The 22,732-nt window shown below is 42.7% G+C and overlaps 1 protein-coding gene across 1 annotated transcript in view; it reads right to left on the bottom strand.

Annotated features, from left to right (window-relative positions):
- The window catches only part of HELLS (helicase, lymphoid specific), a 53,623-nt gene that overhangs the window by 5,497 nt on the left and 25,394 nt on the right, over nucleotides 1-22,732 (bottom strand). Inside the window, exons 15-21 of the mRNA XM_058188389.1 lie at nucleotides 22,237-22,375; nucleotides 16,347-16,430; nucleotides 16,139-16,258; nucleotides 14,693-14,809; nucleotides 12,422-12,581; nucleotides 8,635-8,731; nucleotides 8,173-8,249 (exon numbers count right to left, since the gene is read on the bottom strand). Coding sequence (XP_058044372.1) covers nucleotides 8,173-8,249; nucleotides 8,635-8,731; nucleotides 12,422-12,581; nucleotides 14,693-14,809; nucleotides 16,139-16,258; nucleotides 16,347-16,430; nucleotides 22,237-22,375 — 794 coding nt within the window. The remainder of the gene's footprint in view (nucleotides 1-8,172; nucleotides 8,250-8,634; nucleotides 8,732-12,421; nucleotides 12,582-14,692; nucleotides 14,810-16,138; nucleotides 16,259-16,346; nucleotides 16,431-22,236; nucleotides 22,376-22,732) is intronic.

Raw genomic sequence — 22,732 nt, 5'->3', positions numbered from 1 at the left:
TCAGTAGCTTAACAAATGGATCATTGGAGATGCAGTCATTGGTATACAGAGAGAAGAGAAGTGGGAGAGCACACAGCCTTGGGGGCCCTGAGCTAATTGTACAGGTATTTGATGTGATCTTGCTTAGCTTCACCTGCTGCTTCCTGTTTGTTAGGAAGCTTGTGATCCACTTACAAGTCTGTTCCGGTACCTGTAGCTGGTTTAGCTTAGTTAGAAGAATGTCTGGAATGATGGTATTGAATGCTGAACTAAAGTCTACAAAAAGGACCCTTGCATAGGTCTTTGGAGACTAAAGATGTTGTAGGATGTAGTGCAGAGCCATATTAACAGCATCATCTGTTGATCTATTTGCTCGGTATGCAAATTGCAAGGGTCTAAGAGTGGATTCGTGATGGTTTTCAGGTAGGAAAGCACTAGCCTTTCAAAGGTTTTCATGACTACAGATGTTAGAGCAACTGGTCTGTAGTCATTCAGTTCCTTGATGGTGGGCTTCTTCGGCACTGGGATGATGGTAGAGCGTTTGAAGCAAGAAGGAACATAGCACATCTCTAGTGATTTATTGAAAATATGGGTGAAGATGGGGGCCAATTGGTCAGCACAGACTTTTAAGCAAGAAGGAGTTATCTTGTCTGGGCCTGGAGCTTTTCCTGGCTTTTGTCTGTGAAATAGGTGCTGCACTTCCTTTTCTGTGATCACTAGGGGTTGTGAACCCAATGAAATGGGGTCAGTTGTAGGAGGCTTGGCTGTTGTTGGTGTGTCTGAGATGGGGGTTGTGGAGATAGGTGGCTGTAGTTTTTATTATAATATAATATAAAATATATATAATATAATATAATATAATATAATATAATATAATATAATATAAAATATATATTTACCGTATATACTCGAGTATAAGCCGACCCGAATATAAGCCGAGGCACCTAATTTTACCACAAAAAACTGGGAAAAACTATTGACTCGAGTATAAGCCGAGGGTGGGAAATGAGGCACCTAATTTTACCACAAAAAACTGGGAAAAACTATTGACTCGAGTATAAGCCGAGGGTGGGAAATGAGGCAGCTACTGGTCAATGTAAAAAATAAAGATAGAGCCAAGTAAAATAACATGAATATTTATTTGAACGAAAAACAATAAAAGTGCAAAAGGGGGAAGGAGGATTCCCAGCTCTAAACAAAGGGAAATCCCGGAATGCCAGCGCGAAAGGCGGTGCTCGCGTTCCTCCTCCCTTGCTCAAAAGCCCCAACATGATATTGGAATTGGATGCCATTATATACCTGCTGAGGGGATAATTTGAATAACTTGAAAGATATAAAAGCTCTAAACATATTTGTTTAAAAATCTAAAATCTATACTTAAAATAAATGAATATAAAGTAATAAAGTTCTTTAAAGTTGTAATTCACTTTGCTGCTGAAAAGAAAGAAGCTTAACACCTTAAATGGTATTTATTAACTGAAATATCATCAAATCAAATATATAATGAGGTATATTATAATGACCTTTGTTTTCAGAAAGAAGCATGATGGAAGTTTTTCAATAAAGGGAAATATAGAAAAACTTAGTGTCATGCTCATATATCATCTTTACAGATGTTGTTAACACTATACTATGGCAGCATATGATGGTACAATGTTTCAATCAATTTCAGGATGAAAAACTCATCAATGAGGAGGAGGAGTATAATTTATTAACCTTGTATGATATCAGTTTCTCAAGGACTCTAGAAGGACCCGAGGAAGAAATCTCTGCCCCCTCCCCACTTTCCCTTTCCAACCCAGCCTTCCAAGGGGACCCGAGAGGAAGAAATCTCTGCCCCCTCCCCACTTTCCCTTTCCAACCCAGCCTTCCAAGGGGACCTTTGAGGGAGAAATCTCTGCCCCCTCCCCACTTTCCCTTTCCAAGGCAGCCTTCCAAGAGGACCTCTCGAAAAGAGCGAAAGCTTTCTCCTGGCCGTTTTACCACCACCATACCCTCCACGCCGCCATCCTAGGCTGGGTTAGAAACAAGGAGGGGGAAGTTCAAGGACCACATCGATGGCACGAGCTCAGATTGCCGGCTGGGGATGATGGGCGCTGCAGTGCGATCTCGGGAGAGACTAGGGGGGAAGAAAGAATGACTGTTTCCCCACACCCTAGGATTGGGGAAAACATTGACCCCCCCCCTTAGTTGCGGGAGAAGGGTTGCGCTTCAAAGCGGTCGCCTCCATCCATCAATCCATCCTTCCTTCCTTCCTTCCATCCATCCATCCATCCTTTTTTTTTCCCCCCGCGGGCGGGGCGTGTGTGTGACATGCAAGCAAGGCGTCTCACGGGCATGTGAACTGGGTATGTCTAGTTTAGGGGTGACATGATAGGAACATTCCAATATCTCAGGGCTGCCACAAAGAAGGGGAATCAAACTATTCTCCAAAGCACCTGAGGGCAGGACAAGAAGCATGGGTGGAAACTAATCAAGGAGAGAAGCAACCTAGAACTAAGGAGAAATTTCCTGACAGTTAGAACAATTAACCAGTGGAACAACTTGCCTCCAGAAGTTGTGAATGCTCTAACACTGGAAGTTTTTAAGAAGATATTGGATAAGCATTTGAAGTGGTATAAGGTTTCCTGCGTAAGCAGGGTTAGACTAGAAGACCTCCAAGGTCCTTCCAACTCTATTATTCTGTTTTTTTGTTCTGTTTTCTTTCTAATCTATCTATCTATCTATCTATCTATCTATCTATCTATCTATCTATCTATCTATCTATCTATCTATCTATCTAATTAGCTAGCTAGCTAGCTATCATTATCTCGCTTCAAAAGACAAAACTTAAACACGAAGTTGTAGCTGAATAGCCCTACATAATTTAGCTTTTTCCAAGCTGGAGGTTTCCAAAGGCTTTGAAATCGACTTTCCTCATCCTCTGCCAGGATAAGCTGATGTGCTCAGAAGGCTGGGAATGGTGGCATTTCCCTACATTTCTTGTGGGCAGAAGGTGGACCCCTATGTTTCCTTGAAAACACCTCCCAATATTTATTAGAGTGACTTCTCTCCCCAGAAGAAAGGTGCGAGCGCTGTTTAACAATCCCGTCAGCTAAATCCTATCGAGTCAAAGGGGCCAGTCAATGGGGCTAGGATGAATTCTGGGTCACCAGGGACCCTTTTTTTGTGCCCGTTCCCCAACCAGGGCGGGCCAAGCAGCCGCTCTTTTAGCGGCTCTGGAATGGATGTTGAGGTAACCCGAAGAGGCAGCCTCTTTTCAACTCCCCCGCCCCTTTTTTTTAAACGCGTCCTGCCGGGCGGCGACAGGGACGCGGACACCAAAAGCGGCGCCCCGTTCTTCTCCACTTTTTTATTTTATTTTAGTATTCAATCGGCAGCAGAGGCTCGAGCCTTCTGGGGCGCCGGGAAAAGGAGCCGAGGAGCTGCAGCAACGTTGCAAGAGAGCAGAAAAGAGTGGGTGGGGGGAGAGAAGCAAAAAAGAAGAAGAAGCAGCAAGCTTTCCAGCCGACTTCGGTGTGGCACGAGAATCCGATCCACCGCCTCCTTCCTCCGCCCGACAGGGCTGAACTGCCGCGCTGCTCCACCACATCCCAAAACAGATTTCCAGACTTGGAAGCAGCCCGCCACGAAAGGAGGAGGAGGAGGAGGAGGAAGCGGCGGCGCGGCTGCTCCTGCTGCTGTTTCGCTCTCCGCCCCTTCCAGCGCCTTGACGCAGAGCGAGAGAGAGTAGAGAAAGGAACCGCGCCGTCCGACCGGCTGTGTGTGTGTTTGTGGTGGGGGTCTCATCCCAGCCACCCACCCACTCGCTCCCTTTCCCTCTTCGGAGTGTGGGCTGGTCTTAGAAGCCGCTGTCGGCGGGGCCGTCGCCTCCTCCTCTTCCTCCACGCCGCTCCTCTTGCACGCCTCAACCCCCATCCCCACCCTCTCCGCGTGAAGGTCACCTCCCCCCTCTCCCAGGCGGCGGCGGCGGCGGCTCCGAGCGGAGCGCCACAGCCGGCAGCTCCGCTGCCCTCCCACCTTCCTCCTTGCTAAAGGGCCAAAGTCGGCTCCCCGCCCGCGCGGGACCCGAGCCAAGCGGTCCCAGTCAGCGAGCGGTGGCGACATGCGGCGCCGCTCCGCTTTCACCGCTCGCTGGACTGGGACCGCTTGGCTCGGGTCCGCAGTAACTCCGCCAGGCTGTGCCACAAAGAAACCATTTAAAAGCCCAACTTCTGAAGCACGGAGGAGAAGAAAGCCCTGGCGGGCTTTTAAATGGTTTCTTCGCGGCACAGCCTGGCGGAGTTACTGCGGACCCGAGCCAAGCGGTCCCAGTCCAGCCGAACGGTGAAAGCGGAGCGGCGCTCGGCATGTCGCTTTCACCGCTCGGCTGGACTGGGACCGCTTGGCTCGGGTCCGCAGTAACTCCGCCAGGCTGTGCCGCGAAGAACCCATTTAAAAGCCCACCTTCGGAAGCAGGGAGGGAGAAGAAAGAACGCCCGGGCGGGGCTTTTAATTGGTTCCTCCGAGGCCCAGCCTGGCAGGAGTTACTGCGGACCCGAGCCAAGCCGGTCCCAGTCCAGCCGAACGGTGAAAGCGGAGCGGCGCTCGGCATGTCGCTTTCACCGTTCGGCTGGACTGCGACCGGCTTGGCTCGGGTCCGCGCGGCGAACTGCTCAGCCTTGGGCAAATCCCGCCGGACGATCTCGCCGCCTCTTTGGCGTCTCCTGTGCGGGGGTCCCGGCATATCGAGGTAGACTCGAGTATAAGCCGGCGCTTTTCAGCACAAAAACGTGCTGAAAACTCCGGCTTATACTCGAGTATATACGGTATATAATATAATATAAAATAATAATTTTATATTGCTGGGTCACCAGGGACCCTTTTTGTGCCCGTTCCCCAACCAGGGCGGGCCAAGCAACCGCTCTTTAGCGGCTCTGGAATGGATGTTGAGGTAACCCAAGAGGCAGCCTCTTTTCAACTCCCCCGCCCCTTTTTTTTAAACGCGTCCTGCCGGGCGGCGACAGGGACGCGGACACCAAAAGCGGCGCCCCGTTCTTCTCCACTCTTTTATTTTATTTTAGTATTCAATCGGCAGCAGAGGCTCGAGCCTTCTGGGGCGCCGGGAAAAGGAGCCGAGGAGCTGCAGCAATGTTGCAAGAGAGCAGAAAAGAGTGGGTGGGGGGAGAGAAGCAAAAAAGAAGAAGAAGCAGCAAGCTTTCCAGCCGACTTCGGTGTGGCGCGAGAATCCGATCCACCGCCTCCTTCCCCCGGCCGACAGGGCTGAACTGCCGCGCTGCACCACCACTTCCCAAAACAGATTTCCAGACTTGGAAGCAGCCCGCCACGAAAGGAGGAGGAGGAGGAGGAGGAAGCGGCGGCGCGGCTGCTCCTGCTGCTGTTTCGCGCTCCCCGCCCCCTTCCAGCGCCTTGACGCAGAGCGAGAGAGAGTAGAGAAAGGAACCGCGCCGTCCGACCGGCTGTGTGTGTGTTTGTGGTGGGGGTCTCATCCCAGCCACCCACCCACTCGCTCCCTTTCCCTCTTCGGAGCGTGGGCTGGTCTTAGAAGCCGCTGTCGGCGGGGCCGTCGCCTCCTCCTCTTCCTCCACGCCGCTCCTCTTGCACGCCTCAACCCCCATCCCCACCCTCTCCGCGTGAAGGTCACCTCCTCCTCTTCCAGGCGGCGGCGGCGGCGGCTCCGGCGGAGCGCCACAGCCGGCAGCTCCGCTGCCCTCCCACCTTCCTCCTTGCTAAAGGGCCAAAGTCGGCTCCCCGCCCGCGCGGGACCCGAGCCAAGCGGTCCCAGTCAGCGAGCGGTGAAAGCGGAGCGGCGCTCGGCATGTCGCTTTCACCGTTCGGCTGGACTGGGACCGCTTGGCTCAGGTCCGCGCGAACTGCTCAGCCTTGGGCAAATCCGCCGGACGATCTCGCCGCCTCTTTGGCGTCTCCTGTGCGGGGTTCCCGAAGTACATCGAGACGTAGACTCGAGTATAAGCCGAGGGGGCGCTTTTCAGCACAAAAAACGTGCTGAAAAACTCGGCTTATACTCGAGTATATACGGTATATAATATAATATAAAATAATAATTTTATATTGCTGTGGCTTAACCCAGAAGCTGGCAACCTTACTTCAGGGAAACTAAATACATGTAATATGTGGCTAGGATATACAGCTGAAAGGGACTTTAGACGTCTTCTAGTCCAATCCTCCTGCTCAAGGCAGGAGGTTTTATATAATACTGGTCAAATGGTTGTCCAGTCTATTTTTGAAAACCTTAAAAGTTTGAAAAGTGATGGAGTATTCATAACTTTGGGAGGCAAGCTATTCCACTGATTAACTGTTCTCGCTGTCAGGAAATTTCTCCTTATTTCTAGATTAGATCTCTCTTTAACATGCTTCCACCCATTATTATTGTACTGTACTGTATACTGCGTATACTACACAGTATACGCAGGGTGTCAAACTCAATTTCACTGAGGGATGCACCAGGGTTGGGTGGAGGAACAGACAACAGGGGGCGTGGCCAGCTCAATGTCACTTGTGACGCAACAGCCTCCTGCAGCCCTCTGCCAGTGAAAAACACAGATGGGGGATTCCAGGCATACTTTATAAATATGTTGCACTGGGCCAATGGTGGGTTTCAAATTTTTTTACTCCCGGTTCTGTGGGTGTGGCTTGGTGGGCGTGGCACGGCTTGGTGGACATGGCAGGGAAAGGATACTGTAAAATCTCCATTCCCTCCCGATCAGCTGGGACTTGGGAGGCAGAGAATAGATGGGGGCGTGGCCAGTCAGAATTTTTACTACAGGTTCTCTGAACTACTCAAAATTTCCGCCATCAGTTCTCTAGAACTAGTCAGAACCTGTTGAAACCCACCTCTGCACTGGGCTCAAAATAGAATCTTGACTGTTCTGGGCCCGGAACAGAACCTACTGCATGATTCCCTCCATGTAGATGCCGTTCCATTCAGGACTACGCACTGGGTGTGGTTGGTCAGCCAATCTGAATCCATTTGGTGATGGTAACATCCATCCTTACCAAGAAGTCGTCTGTGGTCTACTTGTCAAAAATCTTACGGAAGTCCAAGTATCCTATGACCACAGAATTTCTCTGGTCCACTACTTTAATCACTTTATCAAAGAAGGATATAAAGTGTTTTTAACAAATATGCTGACTTTCTAATACTCTTGTTCATTTCTAGGTGCTCACAAATCTGCTTATCTTTTCCAGGATTTTCCCAGGTATTGAGGTCAAGCTAATTGGCTTATAACTTTGTGGATCCATTTGCCCCTTTTGGGAGACTGAAACCACATCAGCTCTTCTCCAGTCTTCTGGTAGTTCCAGGGGCTTTGAAAGATTATATCCAGTGGTTCTGAGATTACATCTGCCACCGCCTTCAATACCCTGGATCTGTTCCCGGTGATTTGTACTCGTTCAGGATGGATAGGTATTCTCTTACTATTTCCTTGCCTATCTGGATTTGTATACCTGTTCTATTTCCCTCAAAGTTGCTCTTGTTAATTTGGGCTATTTTTTTCCCCTTTTGCATAAAAAGATGCAAAAAGGGATTAAGCAGTTTTGCTTTCATCCTGCTGCCTGGCCCCTTCTTGCTATCTGCTTCCATTAGTGGACCTACTGTTTCCTTGACTTTCTTGTTCCTTGCATACCGAAAAACAACAACAACCCTTTCAATATGGTGTGAGCAGGACGCACCTGGAAGGGAGGCTGTACTGTGTTTATACGTGGTTCCTGTGATATACGTCAGAGAGCTAAATGGCTCTAATAATAACCTGGAGAGACGGATATTCATAAACATCCTGGTGCTCATCACCTCAGTACTAAATATACGTTGATATTTAGAACTAATTTCTTAAAAGAATGTAATAAAACCAGAGGTGGTATTCAGTTGGTTCGGGTAAACTGGTAGCTCCGACAATCAGTTGGCCCCGCCCACCCACCCCCACTCTATCCTGTCCTTTATTTCCTGCTTTCTAGCTCATCTCAATCGTGCAGCACAGCTGATTTCCCCCCTCTTGCTGTCTTATTTACCATTGCTGACTTGGAAGGTAAGCAGCTGAGCTTCTAAATGTTCCATTTTCAGCGCTGCGTGCAAGCGACTTAAGCACATGCACGTGCTCACCGAACCAGTTGTTAAACCAGTAACATCCCACCACAGAATAAAATAGAAGGCATATTAATATATTCAATACTTACCGATCAGGTCACTTCTGTCCAGCAGCAGCTCTAAATCTTTGTCGGTTATTACTTTTTCTCTTGACCCTTTAATCTCTCTAGAAAAAGAAAGAAGGAAATATTTTTATTAAGTTCCCTTGTATTTAAGGGCTTAACTTCTTGGCAATGACTTTAGCTTTAGTTGTGAAAATGCTTCCTTCATGTAATTATTGGTTCCGTGTCGGGAGCTAGTGTGATGCAATGATTAAGGGTTTGGACCGGGAATGGAGAAATTCAGGTTCTGGACTATTCTCAGCCATGGAAACTTGCTGGGTAACATTGGGCTAATCACTCTGCTTTAACCCAACCCAGCTCACCTCACTTCAGAGGGTGGATGTTGTGGGATAACAGGAGGACAAAGTGCTATGTATGCCACCATGAACTACAAAAAGAAAAAAAAAATAGAAAATAAATCAAATCAATAAGGAAGCATACAGATCATACCTGTCATAATCCCTGGATTGCAGCAATTCTATTAACTCTTTGGGATCTAAGCAGCTCTTTGACTGGTTTATTCCAAATTTACCGCCTTTGAACTGATCTTAAAGGGAAACAAGAAAAAAATATACCTTTATTGGCAGCACTGTCAGTGATTTTTTAAATTAAATATACTGTATAAACGAGTCATTTTTGTAGTTCTAATAGAAGAACAATAGAATTACACTTACAGAAAATTAATGCAAACACAAATATTTTCCAAAAGGAGCTCCTTGACATTATATATAGTGTGCCCCTCAGATTATTATTCCTCGATTTTCCAAGCCAAGAAAAATTAAAGGTTTTTTGTAATCATAAACATGGATGCCAAAAATGGAAGTTGGCTTCCTGCACGTTCAGACTTTGTTAATATCCACTTTTCTGGAACCCTTTTAAGGTTACAAATGTAATCTTTTCACTTGTGGTATCAGCAGAATGCCTGAAAGGGTTGCCAGAAGAAACAACATAGCTTGTTTTAAATTTGATCAAATAAATGAACTTGATATTCCTTCCTTTTACTTCTAATGCAGGGGTCACCAACCTTTCGGACCTCAGGGACAATTACCTGACCTTAGGACCTTTCGCCGCGAACTTAAAACTTATTTATTTCATATGGCTGGACTAGCCTGATTTTTTATTTTTATTGGATGGGTTTTTAAAATTGTGTTATTTTACAGGGGAGTATGTTTTTTAACGTTTTGGGCATTTAAATTAGTTTTTTAAGGGTTGTTTTTAAATTATTGTGTGTATTTATATTTTATCTGCCTGTTCACCGCCCTGAGTCCTTCGGGAGAAGGGCGGTATACAAATTAAAATATTATTATTATTATTATTATTATTATTATTATTATTATTATTATTATTATTAGGGACCACTAAGTTTGTAATTTTAAATCCTGCGGACCACTAATATGATCTGCCTAATGACAGGCTGGGTGGGTGTGGCTAGGTGGTTATGTGACTGGGTGGACATGGTCAATTCGATGTCACTCACATTGAGGGGCACCTCGCCGGCCTCTACTTGCCCCTCCCCTCCCAGCCACTCCTCCCCTCCCCGCCTGGGCTCCTTAGGGCCCAACAGAAAGCAGTTGTTGGAGCTAAGCAGCCACTATGAGAAAGAGTTGGCAAAACAGCTCAGTTAAAATTGGATCTGACCGAGAAGGAGGCTCAGCAGAAGCACCTCACTGAGGACTAGGAGCATAGGCTTTCCAAGCAGAGGGAAGATCTGCAGGATTGCAAGGCCAGATACTGGCACCTGGAGGCTCAGTGGCCTGAGATAGTCAGGCAGTTCCAGGCCATGATGCAGTCTTACTGGAACAAGGTCCTCTGGCTCTTTGCCATCAGCGGCACTTCCCTCCAGCATTCGACCAATGCCCTGCAGCAGGAGGCTAAAGCAGGCTCCAACTCTTTTCTACCTCCTTCCAACCCACACAGAAAGACCCCGAAGGGAGATATTCTCTGCAGCAACACAAACGTTCATTGCACGTATCCATTCCAGGGGCCATAGTCCGAGGATCACTGATTTAGCGCAATATAAAAAATGCAAATAATTTTTCTGCAGACTGCCAAAATTTTCTGACGGATTGTCAATGGTCCACAGACCACCAGTTGGTGACCACTGTTCTAAGTTGTAATTTTTAGTTCAGTCTAATAGTCAGATTTGAGGATTTGATTTGTCTTAATTTCTTAATTAATCCCTTAATTTCCTCTTTGTCCCATTGCACATAATTCTTTCAAATTTTAGTTTATCATTGTATTTGTATTTTCCTTTTAAATGTTAGTCTCAGTCAGGTTTTTTTGTAGATCCAGTGAAGAATCCTTGTCTAAGTCATTCTTCTTGGCTTGTCAATTTTTAATACTATAATGTCAGATAAAATTTGTTCTACATCTAGTTTTTTTCCCCCAATACCATCTTTTGGACATAATGAAGCTGGCATCATTATTGACATTGATACTGTAGCTACTTTTTTCTGATTCTGTTTTTCAAAAGTCTCCTTGTGTATTTGCATCATTAGAACATTTTGAAGTCTTATAAATCTTTCGTCCACTTATAAATTTTAGCCTCCTCTAGTGTCCAGTTTTGAAATTATGAATTGAATGTCTTTTAAAATTGTCTGCTGTAGTGAACAAAATGGCTTATCCCATTGTTTCCTGGATTTCAAACCTGTTCTGCAATTTCCTTGGGAAGAACAGCCATCCAGAACACACACCAACAATTTCTCACCCTCTCCTTATCCAGAGAGGTTTGAAGGAACCAGACTACTCTCTAGTTCCTTGGTCTTTGCTGCAGTTATTAGCAGAATTGAGAGGTACCAATTTTTTTCTGAGTTTTTACACAACTGCATTTAGTATCCCAGCTGCAATCTAGTCTATGCCTGGCAACTCTAGTAATAGCCAGAGGTGGTATTCAGCCAGTTCGAACCGGTTGATCTGAACCAGTAGCGGGTGGGCCTGCCCACTTGCCTTGGCTCTATGTCAGTGGTAGTCAACCTGGTCCCTACCGCCCACTAGTGGGCGTTACAGCTTTCATGGTGGGCGGTAGGGGTTTTGTCCGATACTGAAGCACTTTCCTTTTTTTTAATTTGACTTTTTAAAAAATTTTCATAGCATTATTTAAAAACATTTTCATTAGGTTTTCATAAAATTCCCTGTGACAATTTAAATTTCTGAAAATATACTATTTGTATCGCCCACGCACAAGTTTAGTTCACATTATGTAAGTGAAACTAAATGGAGCTATAGTGCGACCGCAAACAAAAGCCTCATCCCAGAATAGCTCGCGCATCTCCCCACACACCACTCAGCTATAACAGAGAAACAGAGCTGGTAGCCGGTGCACCCCCCCATACCCAATCCAGGATGCGTGAGAGGCATGCGCAGATGACGATACACGGCGCATTACTGTAGAACCGGTGGGCGGTTAAATTTTTTTACTACTAACAGAGATACAAAAGTGGGCGGTAGGTATAAAAAGGTTGACTACCCCTGCTCTATGTCATCCTATTTAGGCACGTTTTCGAGGCCACGTGCATGTGCGGAAGGTGCGCGTGCCAGCAAAGCACATGCGTGGAAGGACGCGCTTACATTTGTGAACTGGTAGGGAAAGTAAGTGAATACCACCCCTAGTAACAGTAATCCATACTTCGAGTACATCATGAATATACTTATAATCTACTCTTTCTTAGGCTACCCTTTGAACAATACATCCTCGCTTCAATTGGTTCAAAATGTAGCAGCGTGATATTGAATTAATTAACTATATTAAAAGTTTAGCCATGATGCCATTTGTTTTACAGGGACAATATAAACTGGTGCGTTTGATTTTTAAAGCTTGAAATGCCACATAGTCTAGCTGCCTAAAAAAATGTATGGGAGATTAAGATATGCAGGAAATGCCTCTCTGAAGATGTTTAAGCTCCTGAGATATAGAAGGTCATTGTCAAGGAAGCTGGAGAGGATCTTCTCCTAGTTTACTCCCGAGCAGTAAAAAAATCTTCATAAGACTGGAATTAGAACCCAGGGTCCCATTTGTTTGAAAAATGTTAGTAAGGATTTTCAGTAATGATTTATATTTTATGTTGCTTTTGACAAGATTGTTCTTGTAGTCTGCCCTGTTGGCTGTGTCAATAAAGAACAAACAGCCTGTAAATGGAAGACTATTAAAGGCATAGTAATGTCAACTAGCAAAATCTCATAAAAAGCGGTCCAACAAAAATTGTGAATGTGATTTCGAAGGATTGTCAATATTACTAACTTTTGTGGATAATCAGCTTCTCTAATTTCCTTTTGGCAGCAGCCCTCTCCACAATCTTCTGGTCAATGGTATTTGCAGTTACAAAACGATATACAACCACCGGCTTTGTCTGACCAATTCTGTGACATCGGTCTTGTGCCTGAAGGTCAGACTGAGGGTTCTATGAAAAGAAAATATATGAATTTAATATTTAATGGCACATGAACATCAGATTTAACTTTTCATCTCCATGTAAACAATTCTTCTTAGGAAAAATAACTTGTTAATCGTTTGGGGGAAAATGGGGACAACTGACTTTGACTTATATCTACAACGCAGTGCAATATTAACACACTATACATCAAGTGAAGAGGCAGCTGTGCTTGCTAAGAAGATGCAGTTACTTTAAAGCATTCCTAATAGGTGCTAAATGCACGCTTCCACATGCTTCAAAAATCACATACATTGTGTTCATGCTTGATTATTGTGACAAGCGTTAAGTTTTTCCTGTTCTTACATGTGCTTAAAAACAATCTTGAAAAAATTACAGAAACGAATCTGGCATTTTCAGTACTTAAAGCTTCTCCTTTGGCACCAAGCATGGATCCTGCTGGCTGTTTAAATTGCAGAAAGTGCAACACAAGTAGTGTTAGGGAAGCAATAGAGCAAACTCCCGTATGAAATTTTATTTTATTTATTTTATCACTATGATAATGCTGTGGACTGAATTTTTGACAACTGTACATATAGCTATAGATTCTCCCATACTAAGTGGCAACAGAAGAACTGAATTGTGTTAATTTTATTATTCCTACCTAATTATTCTGCCTGTTTTTGAAATGTGCTAAATTGAGACCTTTAATTAGGAAAAGAAAAAAAATGTAACATTCCCCAGTTAATTTTTCAATTTGAGAGACAAGTGTCTTGTTAGAAACATTACATTGCATCTATGGTTGATAGCATTTGGCATGCTATCAACCAAAGGAAAAAGCTACAGAACTCTAAATGGCATACTACTACAGGGTAGTCGACTTACGATTACAATTGAACCCCTAAATTCTGTTGCTAAGTGAAAGAGTTAACTGAGTTTTGCCCCATTTTATAATTTTTCTTACCAAAGATGTTAAGTGAATCGCTGCAGTTATTAAGTTCATAACATGGTTATTAAGTGAATCTGGCTTCCCCATTGACTTTGCTTGTCAGAAGGTCGCAAAACGTGATCATACATGACCCCAGAACATTACAACTGTCATAAATGAGGGTCAGTTGCCAAGCATCTGAATTTTGAACACAGGACCATGAGGATACTAACATCGTCATGTGAAAAAATGTGGTAAGTCACTTTTTTCCGTGCTGTTGTAATTTTGAACAGTCACTAAATGAACTGTTGTAAGTGGGGACTACCTCTACTTACATTTAATAAGGATAACTATATAGCTATGTTTTACTATTATCATTATCATTATTATTATTTTATTCATTAAACATGAAATTCAGTCAACTGAACATTCAAAAAGGCACCACAAATACCACTGACTGGTGCTAATGGTTGATATGGGTTGCTGCCAGTGTCCTAGGTATCAACCAAGTACCTTCTTAAGATATACCTTCTTAAGATATATATTCTTAAGATATATATAAAAAAATAAATAAAGATATATGATGTTCCAAGTAGCCCAGTTTTTTGCAGTTCTGCTGGTGTTATTTCAGGAAGCTGCAATTTGTTGATGTCTTATAAAATTCTTGGACATGGTACCAAGTGCCCCCATGACACTTGATCAACTGAATTATATTATTATTATTAATTAAACATGAAACATGAAACTGAACATTCAAAAAGACATCACAAATACCATTGATTGGTGCTAATGGTTGCTGCCAGTGTCCTAGGTATCAACCAAGTACATTATTATTATTATTATTATTTGCTTGTGAGTCAATGTTGACTCCTCGTAACTGCTGGACTAGTCCCTGAAATTTTCTTGCCTAGGTTTTCTGAAGCGGCTTGTCAATGCCTCCTTCCAAAAGTGAGAGTGACTTGCCAACTTACCAGGTTACCCAGCTGGCTTTGTGCCTAAAGCAGGACTCACAGTCTCCCAATTTCTAGCCAGTGCATTAACTACTATACCAAACTGGCTCTCACTAATTTAATTCGCATTTATTCCAAGTTTGTACCAGATTTCATAGGCAGAGCTTAAATTCCAAGTGGATTCTAAAACCGTATTCTGCTGATGGGAGTTGAATATATAGTCCTTTGGGATCAGGACTTCTGTCAGAATACACAGTACCTACCCAGTCACTGTCGTAAATTATGACTGTATCTGCTGCAGTCAGATTAATGCCAAGACCTCCAGCCCGTGTGCTCACCAGAAATATAAAAACTTCAGGGTCTGCATTAAAATTCTTCATCTATAAAAGGTAGAATATCACCAGTTTAGCATGAAATAGGAAAATCGGCATGCTTGTGGGCTTAAAGATAATAAACAGAAAGAAACCTTTCTGCTTCAACTACAAAAAATTATAGGAAGAATTGTATTTTGGCACGCTCCTAGGTTTCACAATGTTTTTGGGATTGAGAAGGTTAAGAATGTATGTTAAAAACAGTGGAAAATTTAGTTTTTAAAAAATTCCTAATAAATTGTTTGAAAACTAAAAAAGAAACAAAAGAAAAACAAAAACAAAAAACCAACCTCATCATAGGATACATTTTAAAAATCCAAACAAATAAAAACTTATTAAATAAGAGGCATGGAATTCAAAACTAATTTGAAATGATGCTCTTACACCTGCAATTACTCATGATAACCTATATTTTGAACTAAGCATGGCTGAGGAATTATGGGAGTTGAGCTCTGCAGAGTTTACAATTACCTAGGTTAAAAAACACTGATCTAAATATTTTTGGATTCATTTTTCATCACAAAAGTATGTTTCAAGACATAAGCCATTAATCCACACTAATTTCCACAGCACAATGCACACTAATTTCCAGCATTTCTATAGTAATAGAAATGGTGGATAAAAATTGATATTTTTATTTATTTATTTATTTTGAAAATCGGATTTAAAAAAATTTAAATCACATTTTTTTTATTTTTATCAAATTTATTTTCATAAAATGCTTTTGGAGTAAAAAACTATCTAAAGATAATTTTCTGCTTAAGATACATTAATAATTTGGTTTATTCAGCATGAAATGGAGCTTAGTTATGTAGCATGAGGCTATATATTCTGCAATATTTACATTTTTGGTAAACTCATTCAATGAATCCAAGCTTTGTAAGCTAAATAGGACATAGGAAATAAAGACCACCTGTCATTTCAGATCCATCATGGCCCTCACCTTGTTGTGTCATTGCCATATCACCAGCCATCCCATTAAAATGAATGGGACTGTCAGTGAGTCAACAGCGGGTGAGAGAAGGAGCCGCTGCGGGACAGAGGTGACAGTTGCTCTTTAAACATTATTATTTAAATCAAGTTGATTTAAATCAAGCCTTTTTACTAGTGATTTAAATTGTGATTTAAATCAACTCGATTTAAAAATCCACCCTAGTAATATACAATATTATCACGTCAACAACGTCTCTCCAAAATAGAGCAACAGGATTGCAAAGGCTTTCCAATTATTTTTTCCAGAGGATAAGTTGAAGCCAAATAGCTTACTCCCACAGCTTGCTTTCTTGATAAATCTTAGAAAAATTAAGCAACTCGGGTGAATGTTTCTGAGAAACCTACATTTTCTTCTCTGTCCGCATAAGACATGCTTCCATCCAGACGACTAAACTGGTAATCTCTCAGATAGCAGTAGTCCATCAAAATATCCAACATTCGGGTCATTTGTGAAAACAGCACCACCTAAATTGAGGAAATATTCCTTAGTTAATTTATCTCAGAGGTATGGTTTTTGTTTTTTTTAAAAAAAACCTAAATTCAAAAGCAATACCTTGTGTCCTCGCTTTTTTAGCTCTGGTAACATGCGATCCAAGAGTAATGTTTTTCCAGAATTCTTCACTAGATCCTCATCCACCTTCATGAGAGGGGAAACAATAACAAAAAAATCTATATTATGAATATAATATACATACTGCTTTTAATATGCTGCTTTTCCTGAACCCTATCACTCTTGTAAACAAATAATCCCCTCAACAACTATCAACTGTCAAACTATTCACTAAGTCTGCATTACTATTAATTTTCTCATAGTTCCCATCACCCATCTCCTTCCACTGACTGCAACTTTGTTGCTTGTATCCTTACGATTGATATTGACTGTTTCCTAATATATGATATATAATATAATATAATATATATTATGATTTGATTGCTTATTTGTACCCTATGACAATCATTAAGTGTTGTACCTTATGATTCTTGACGAATATATCTTTTCTTTTTATGTACACTGAGAACATATGCGCCAAAGACAAATTCCTTGTGTGTCCAATCACACTTGGCCAATAAAGAATTCTATCTACTTAGATTTTTTAAAATCAATCCCAAGCCCTTTCCTTCATTACTTAAAACCACTATCAGAAAATCCTTTTAACCCAATGTGGATAAAACTCTTTGTCAATTTACATATCCATATTGTGATCTGGTAGAATAGAATAGAATAGAATAGAATTTTATTGGCCAAGTGTGATTGGACACACAAGGAATTTGTCTTGGTGCATATGCTCTCAGTGTACATAAAAGAAAAGATATGTTCATCAAGGTACAACATTTACAACACAATTGATGATCAATATATCAATATAAATCATAAGGATTGCCAGCAACAAGTTACAGTCATACAGTCATAAGTGGAAAGAGATTGGTGATGGGAACTATGAAACGATTAATAGTAGTGCAGATTCAGTAAATAGTCTGACAGTGTTGAGGGAATTATTTGTTTAGCAGAGTGATGGCCTTTGGGAAAAAACTGTTCTTGTGTCTAGTTGTTCTGGTGTGCAGTGCTCTATAGCGTCGTTTTGAGGGTAGGAGTTGAAACAGTTTATGTCCAGGATGCGAGGGATCTGCAAATATTTTCACGGCCCTCTTCTTGATTCGTGCAGTATACAGGTCCTCAATGGAAGGCAAGTTGGTAGCAATTATTTTTCTGCAGTTCTAATTATCCTCTGAAGTCTGTGTTTTCTTGTTGGGTTGCAGAACCGAACCAGACAGTTATAGAGGTGCAAATGACAGACTCAATAATTCCTCTGTAGAATTGGATCAGCAGCTCCTTGGGCAGTTTGAGCTTACTGAGTTGGCGCAGAAAGAACATTCTTTGTTGTCCTTTTTAATGATGTTTTGATGTTAGCTGTCCATTTGAGATCTTGCGATATGATAGAACCCAGAAATTTGAAGGTTTCTACTGTTGATACTGTGTTGTCAAGTATTGTGAGAGGTGGAAGTATGGAAGGGTTTTTCCTAAAGTCTACCACCATTTCTACGGTTTTGAGTGTGTTCAGTTCCAGATTGTTTTGGTTGCACCACAAGGCTAGTCGTTCGACCTCTCGTCTATATGCGGATTCGTCATTGTCTCGAATGAGACCGATCACTGTTGTGTCATCTGCGAACTTCAGTAGCTTAACAAATGGATCATTGGAGATGCAGTCATTGGTATACAGAGAGAAGAGAAGTGGGGAGAGCACACAGCCTTGGGGGGGCCCTGTGCTAATTGTACAGGTATTTGATGTGATCTTGCTTAGCTTCACCTGCTGCTTCCTGTTTGTTAGGAAGCTTGTGATCCACTTACAAGTCTGTTCCGGTACCTGTAGCTGGTTTAGCTTAGTTAGAAGAATGTCTGGAATGATGGTATTGAATGCTGAACTAAAGTCTACAAAAAGGACCCTTGCATAGGTCTTTGGAGACTCAAGATGTTGTAGGATGTAGTGCAGAGCCATATTAACAGCATCATCTGTTGATCTATTTGCTCGGTATGCAAATTGCAAGGGGTAATGAGTTTGCATACCGTTACCAAAGAAAAATCACTTTTACCCAATTTTGGAGAATTTACCGTATATACTCGAATATAAGCCGATCCGAGTATAAGCCGAGGTCCCCAATTTTACCCCAAAAAACTGGGGTAAACTGGGGACTCGAGTATAAGCCGAGGGAGGGAAATGAGGCAGCTACCGGTCAGGGAAAGCCTCCCTCCCTCAACCGAGAAGGCTGGCGGCTCCCCCGCCCCGCCCTCTCACTGCACCGGCAGGGCTTCCCCGCGCTAATGCAAAAGCCCGTCAAGTTTGCACCATCCGGTATAATGTGAAAAAAAGAAAAAAAAAAAAACTCGAGTATAAGCCGTATATACTCGAGTATAAGCCGAGGGGACGTTTTTCAGCACAAAAAACGTGCTGAAAAACTCGGCTTATACTCGAGTATATACGGTACCTAGATCTGGGAAGCACTGCTCCAAATAAACAAATTCTCCTAGTTTCTGCATGACCTGGCAAAAATCTAGTTTGCATACCCTCAAGTCTAGTGAAAAGCTGATTTGCTTTCCCCAATTTTGCTGTTTGCCACCTCTTTCAATCAAAATTCTGCCAAGCATCTTTCCAGATGCACTTAACACCCTGGAGGTTTTGCATACCTGTTTGTGCAATACAGGTGAGCAACAGTGACATTCTAATCTTACACTGCATCTACAGCCACAAACGCAATATCCATTATTGTTGTTGTTAGTTGCAAAGTTGTGTATGACCTATCGCGACCCCATGGACAACGTTCCTCCAGGCCTTCCTGTTCTCTACCATCTTCTGGAATCCTTTTAAGCTCATGCCTACTGCTTCAGTGACTCCATCCAGCCACCTCATTCTGTTGTCTCCCTTCTTCTTTTGCCCTCAATCGTTTCCAGCATTAGGCTCTTCTCCAGTGAGTCCTTCCTTCTCATTAAGTTTCCGAAGTATTTGAGTTTCATCTTCAGGATCTGGCCTTCTAAAGAGCAATCAGGGTTGATCTCCTCTAGGACTGACCGGTTCGATTGCCTTGCAGTCCAAGGGAACTCGCAGGAGTCTTCTCTAGCACCAGAGTTCAAAGGTCTCAATTCTTTGGCTCTCAGCCTTCCTTAGGGTCCAACTTTCACAGCCATACATTGCAACTGGGAAAACTATAGCCTTGGCTCTAAGCACTTTGTTGGCAAGGTGATGTCTGGCAAGGTGCTGCCACCTTGTTGGCAAGGTGATGTCTCTGCTTTTTAAATAAGGTGCTCAACTCCCCCCAGAATCAAACCAGTGTAACATTTTTCTATACCTGCAGCTTACCATTTTCTAACTTTCTCAGTTTTTAATCAATGTTTATTAGAAATTAATAATGATAGTATTCAGTTCCACTTTTTAACACATCACTGCTATTCCCGTGTCATCTAGATTCTAGAATCTTCCTAGCGTTCCCTCCTTTTCCTTTTTCTCTACACATATTATTTTATCTCATCCTCATTTTTGCAGTATTTTGTTGCATGTATTTCCCCCTCCCCCAAATCCTTTTCCACTTCAAGATTCTGATAATCATTATTTATACTTCCTTTTAGCACAATTCCACATACCTGTTTTGTAATTATTTCCACTCTGTCCCATGCAGCTTCCATACATTTCCTTGTATTCATTCTTTGCCCAGATTAATCAAATCATGATTTTTTTTTCATGTGGGGCTCTTCCTGAAGTCATTGTATTTTCCCTTGTTTTTTAATTTTTTTGCTTCTTTCCTTTCCCTCATTCTCACTCCCGAAGAATGATCCCTTCCACAATTACAACCTCTCTTTAATCCTTACTAATCAAATAATGCTTTAAGTTTTATATTCCTCTTTGCCTTATGCATGCATAAAAAGGCTTACACTTAAGTAGCTGCATATTTTTCTACTTATCATTCCCCATTTATTTATTCCTGGCATCCCAAAGATCCATGACTTTTCTGCCACTCCCCTGTCTTGTTCCCACCAATTCATGTCACCTAACAAAGTATTTTGTTCCCTGGATTGTATTCATTCAGAATTTTGCACAATTTCCCAAGACTTCTCTCTCTCTCTCTCTTTTTCATTGTACCATTCATTAGAGCAGTGATGGCATACAGACGAATGAACAGATTGACTTATGGCCATTTTTTACACTTATGACCATTGCAACATCCCCAGGGGTCACATGACATGACCCAGGGGGATCTTGCAGCAGTTATAAGTGTGAAGAACAGTAATAAGTCAATCTGTTCATTGCTGTTGTAACTTTGAACGGTTACTATCATTTTTGGTCTTCCGCATACATTTGATAAACACCAGTTTGCATACAGAAGAAATAGATCTACAGAGGATGCTTTAGCCAATCACCAGCGGGGGGGGGGGCGCTATGTGAGGATGCTTTTTGTAGATTTTAGCTCTGCATTTAACACAATACCTCCACATAGACTAGTGTCTAAACTTAGGGATTTTGGGGTTTCTTATTCAATCTGCCTTTGGATTATGGATTTCCAGTCTGGCCACTCTGAGGGTCAGATTAGGTAATCATCTCTCTTCAGCCTTTATTCTTAACACTGCTACACCACAGGGTTGCCTGTTGAGTCCCTAACCCTATACTCTTTATGTACATGACTGCATTCCCACTCATGCGAGTAATACTATTACTAAATTTGCAGATGATACAACAGTGGTGGGACTGATCTCTGGAGGGAGGGGGATGAATCTGCCTGTCGAGATGAGGTGGACCGCTTGCTTTCGTGGTGTGGAGACAATAATTTGGTCCTTAACACCAATAAGACCAAGGATCTTATAGTGGACTATAGAAGGAATAGATCAGACATCCAGCCCTTGCTTATCAATGGAGACCAACTGGAACAAATGGCCAGTTTTAAGTTTCTGAGTGTTGTCATAAAAGAGGACCTGGCTTGGGGCACTCACATTGCAGCACTGGTCAAAAGGGCCCAGCAGAGATTATACTACCTGAGACTTCTCCAGAAACAACTGAATGAAAAACTGCTGGTGACCTTCTATTGCTGCACCCTAGAGAGTAACTTAACTTACTGCACCTATGTATGGTTTGCCAATTGCAGTGGCAGATAGGAGAGCACTCCAGAGGATCAACGTCATTGCCCAGAGGATCATTGGTTGCCCTCTCCCTTCTTTGGAAGAGCTTGATAACTCCTGCTGTCTTAAGAAAACTCAAAACTTCCTTAAAGATCCATCTCATCCTGGGCACCCATTTTTTGAACTATTGCTACCTAGCAGATGGTAAAAGATAAAGGTAAAGATTCTTCTCACACATACGTGCTAGTCGTTCCTGAATCTAGGGGGCAGTGCTCATCTCCGTTTCAAAGCTGAAGAGCCAGCACTGTTACCTTCCCATCAAAGGTGTTCCCTATTTTTTCTACTTGCATTTTTTTATGTGCTTTCGAACTGCTAGGTTGGCAGAAGCTGGGACAAGTAACGGGAGCTCACCCCGTTACACGGCAGCACTAAGGATTTGAACCGCTGAAGTGCTGACCTTTCGATCGACAAGGTCAGTGTCTTAGCCCCTGAGCCACCGCATCCTCGGGATAATAAAAACAAGGACAAATAGGCTGAAAAAACAGCTTCTAATTTCGTTGTACGAGGTGCAATGTCAATGAAGTAAACTAAACTAAACAAACTCTTGTAAGTCGAGGGTTACCTGTATGAGCAAGCCAAGATCTTTAGCCTAAAGACTACCTGGTTGCCCATACCCCATCACTTAAGTCGGTATATACAGAATATTTTCAACCCTGCTTCTTTTGGCCAGCCAACAGCTTAACGATTGACTAAAGCTGAAGACAATTTTTCAACCAACATTGTCAAAATAGTTCTAAACTAGACCGAGTTTTCTGTCTACTCGAAGGAAAGGATAAAAGTTTACCTTATATTGCTGTGTGACAGGGTCCAGCGGATATTCAATAAGATATGGATGGTTGCAACACTTCCTCAACAGCATCATAATGTTCTGCAACTTAAGGTTGATTTCTGAATCCAACGGCATATCCATTGCAATCACCGGCCTTGCAAATGGAAGGAAACTGAAGTAAAGCTACAAGTAAAATCTACCAAAGATGTCAGTACAGTACTTCACTTCAAGAGCTATTTCATCCAATTATTCTGCTTCAGTGCCGATGAATCTATAGCCAGAGGTGGGCTGCTGCCGGTTGTAACAATTGGTTTACCCAGCACCAAAAATGGGAGTGAGGGAGCACATTTGCTTTGCTCACACGCCTTCCGTGCACGCACGCAGCTTCAAAAACACAACAATATAGGATGGGATAGCACCAGGGCAGGTGGGCCAACCGGTTTGCTCGAACCGGTCTGAATCAGCAGCAGCCCATATCTATAGCTATGTAGAACATTTTACCAATAAGATT

Source organism: Ahaetulla prasina, chromosome 6, assembly GCF_028640845.1.
Source record: "Ahaetulla prasina isolate Xishuangbanna chromosome 6, ASM2864084v1, whole genome shotgun sequence".
Classification (NCBI taxonomy): domain Eukaryota; kingdom Metazoa; phylum Chordata; class Lepidosauria; order Squamata; family Colubridae; genus Ahaetulla; species Ahaetulla prasina.
Note: the sequence above shows the minus strand (reverse complement) of the source record. Positions and strands in the feature narration are given on the sequence as shown.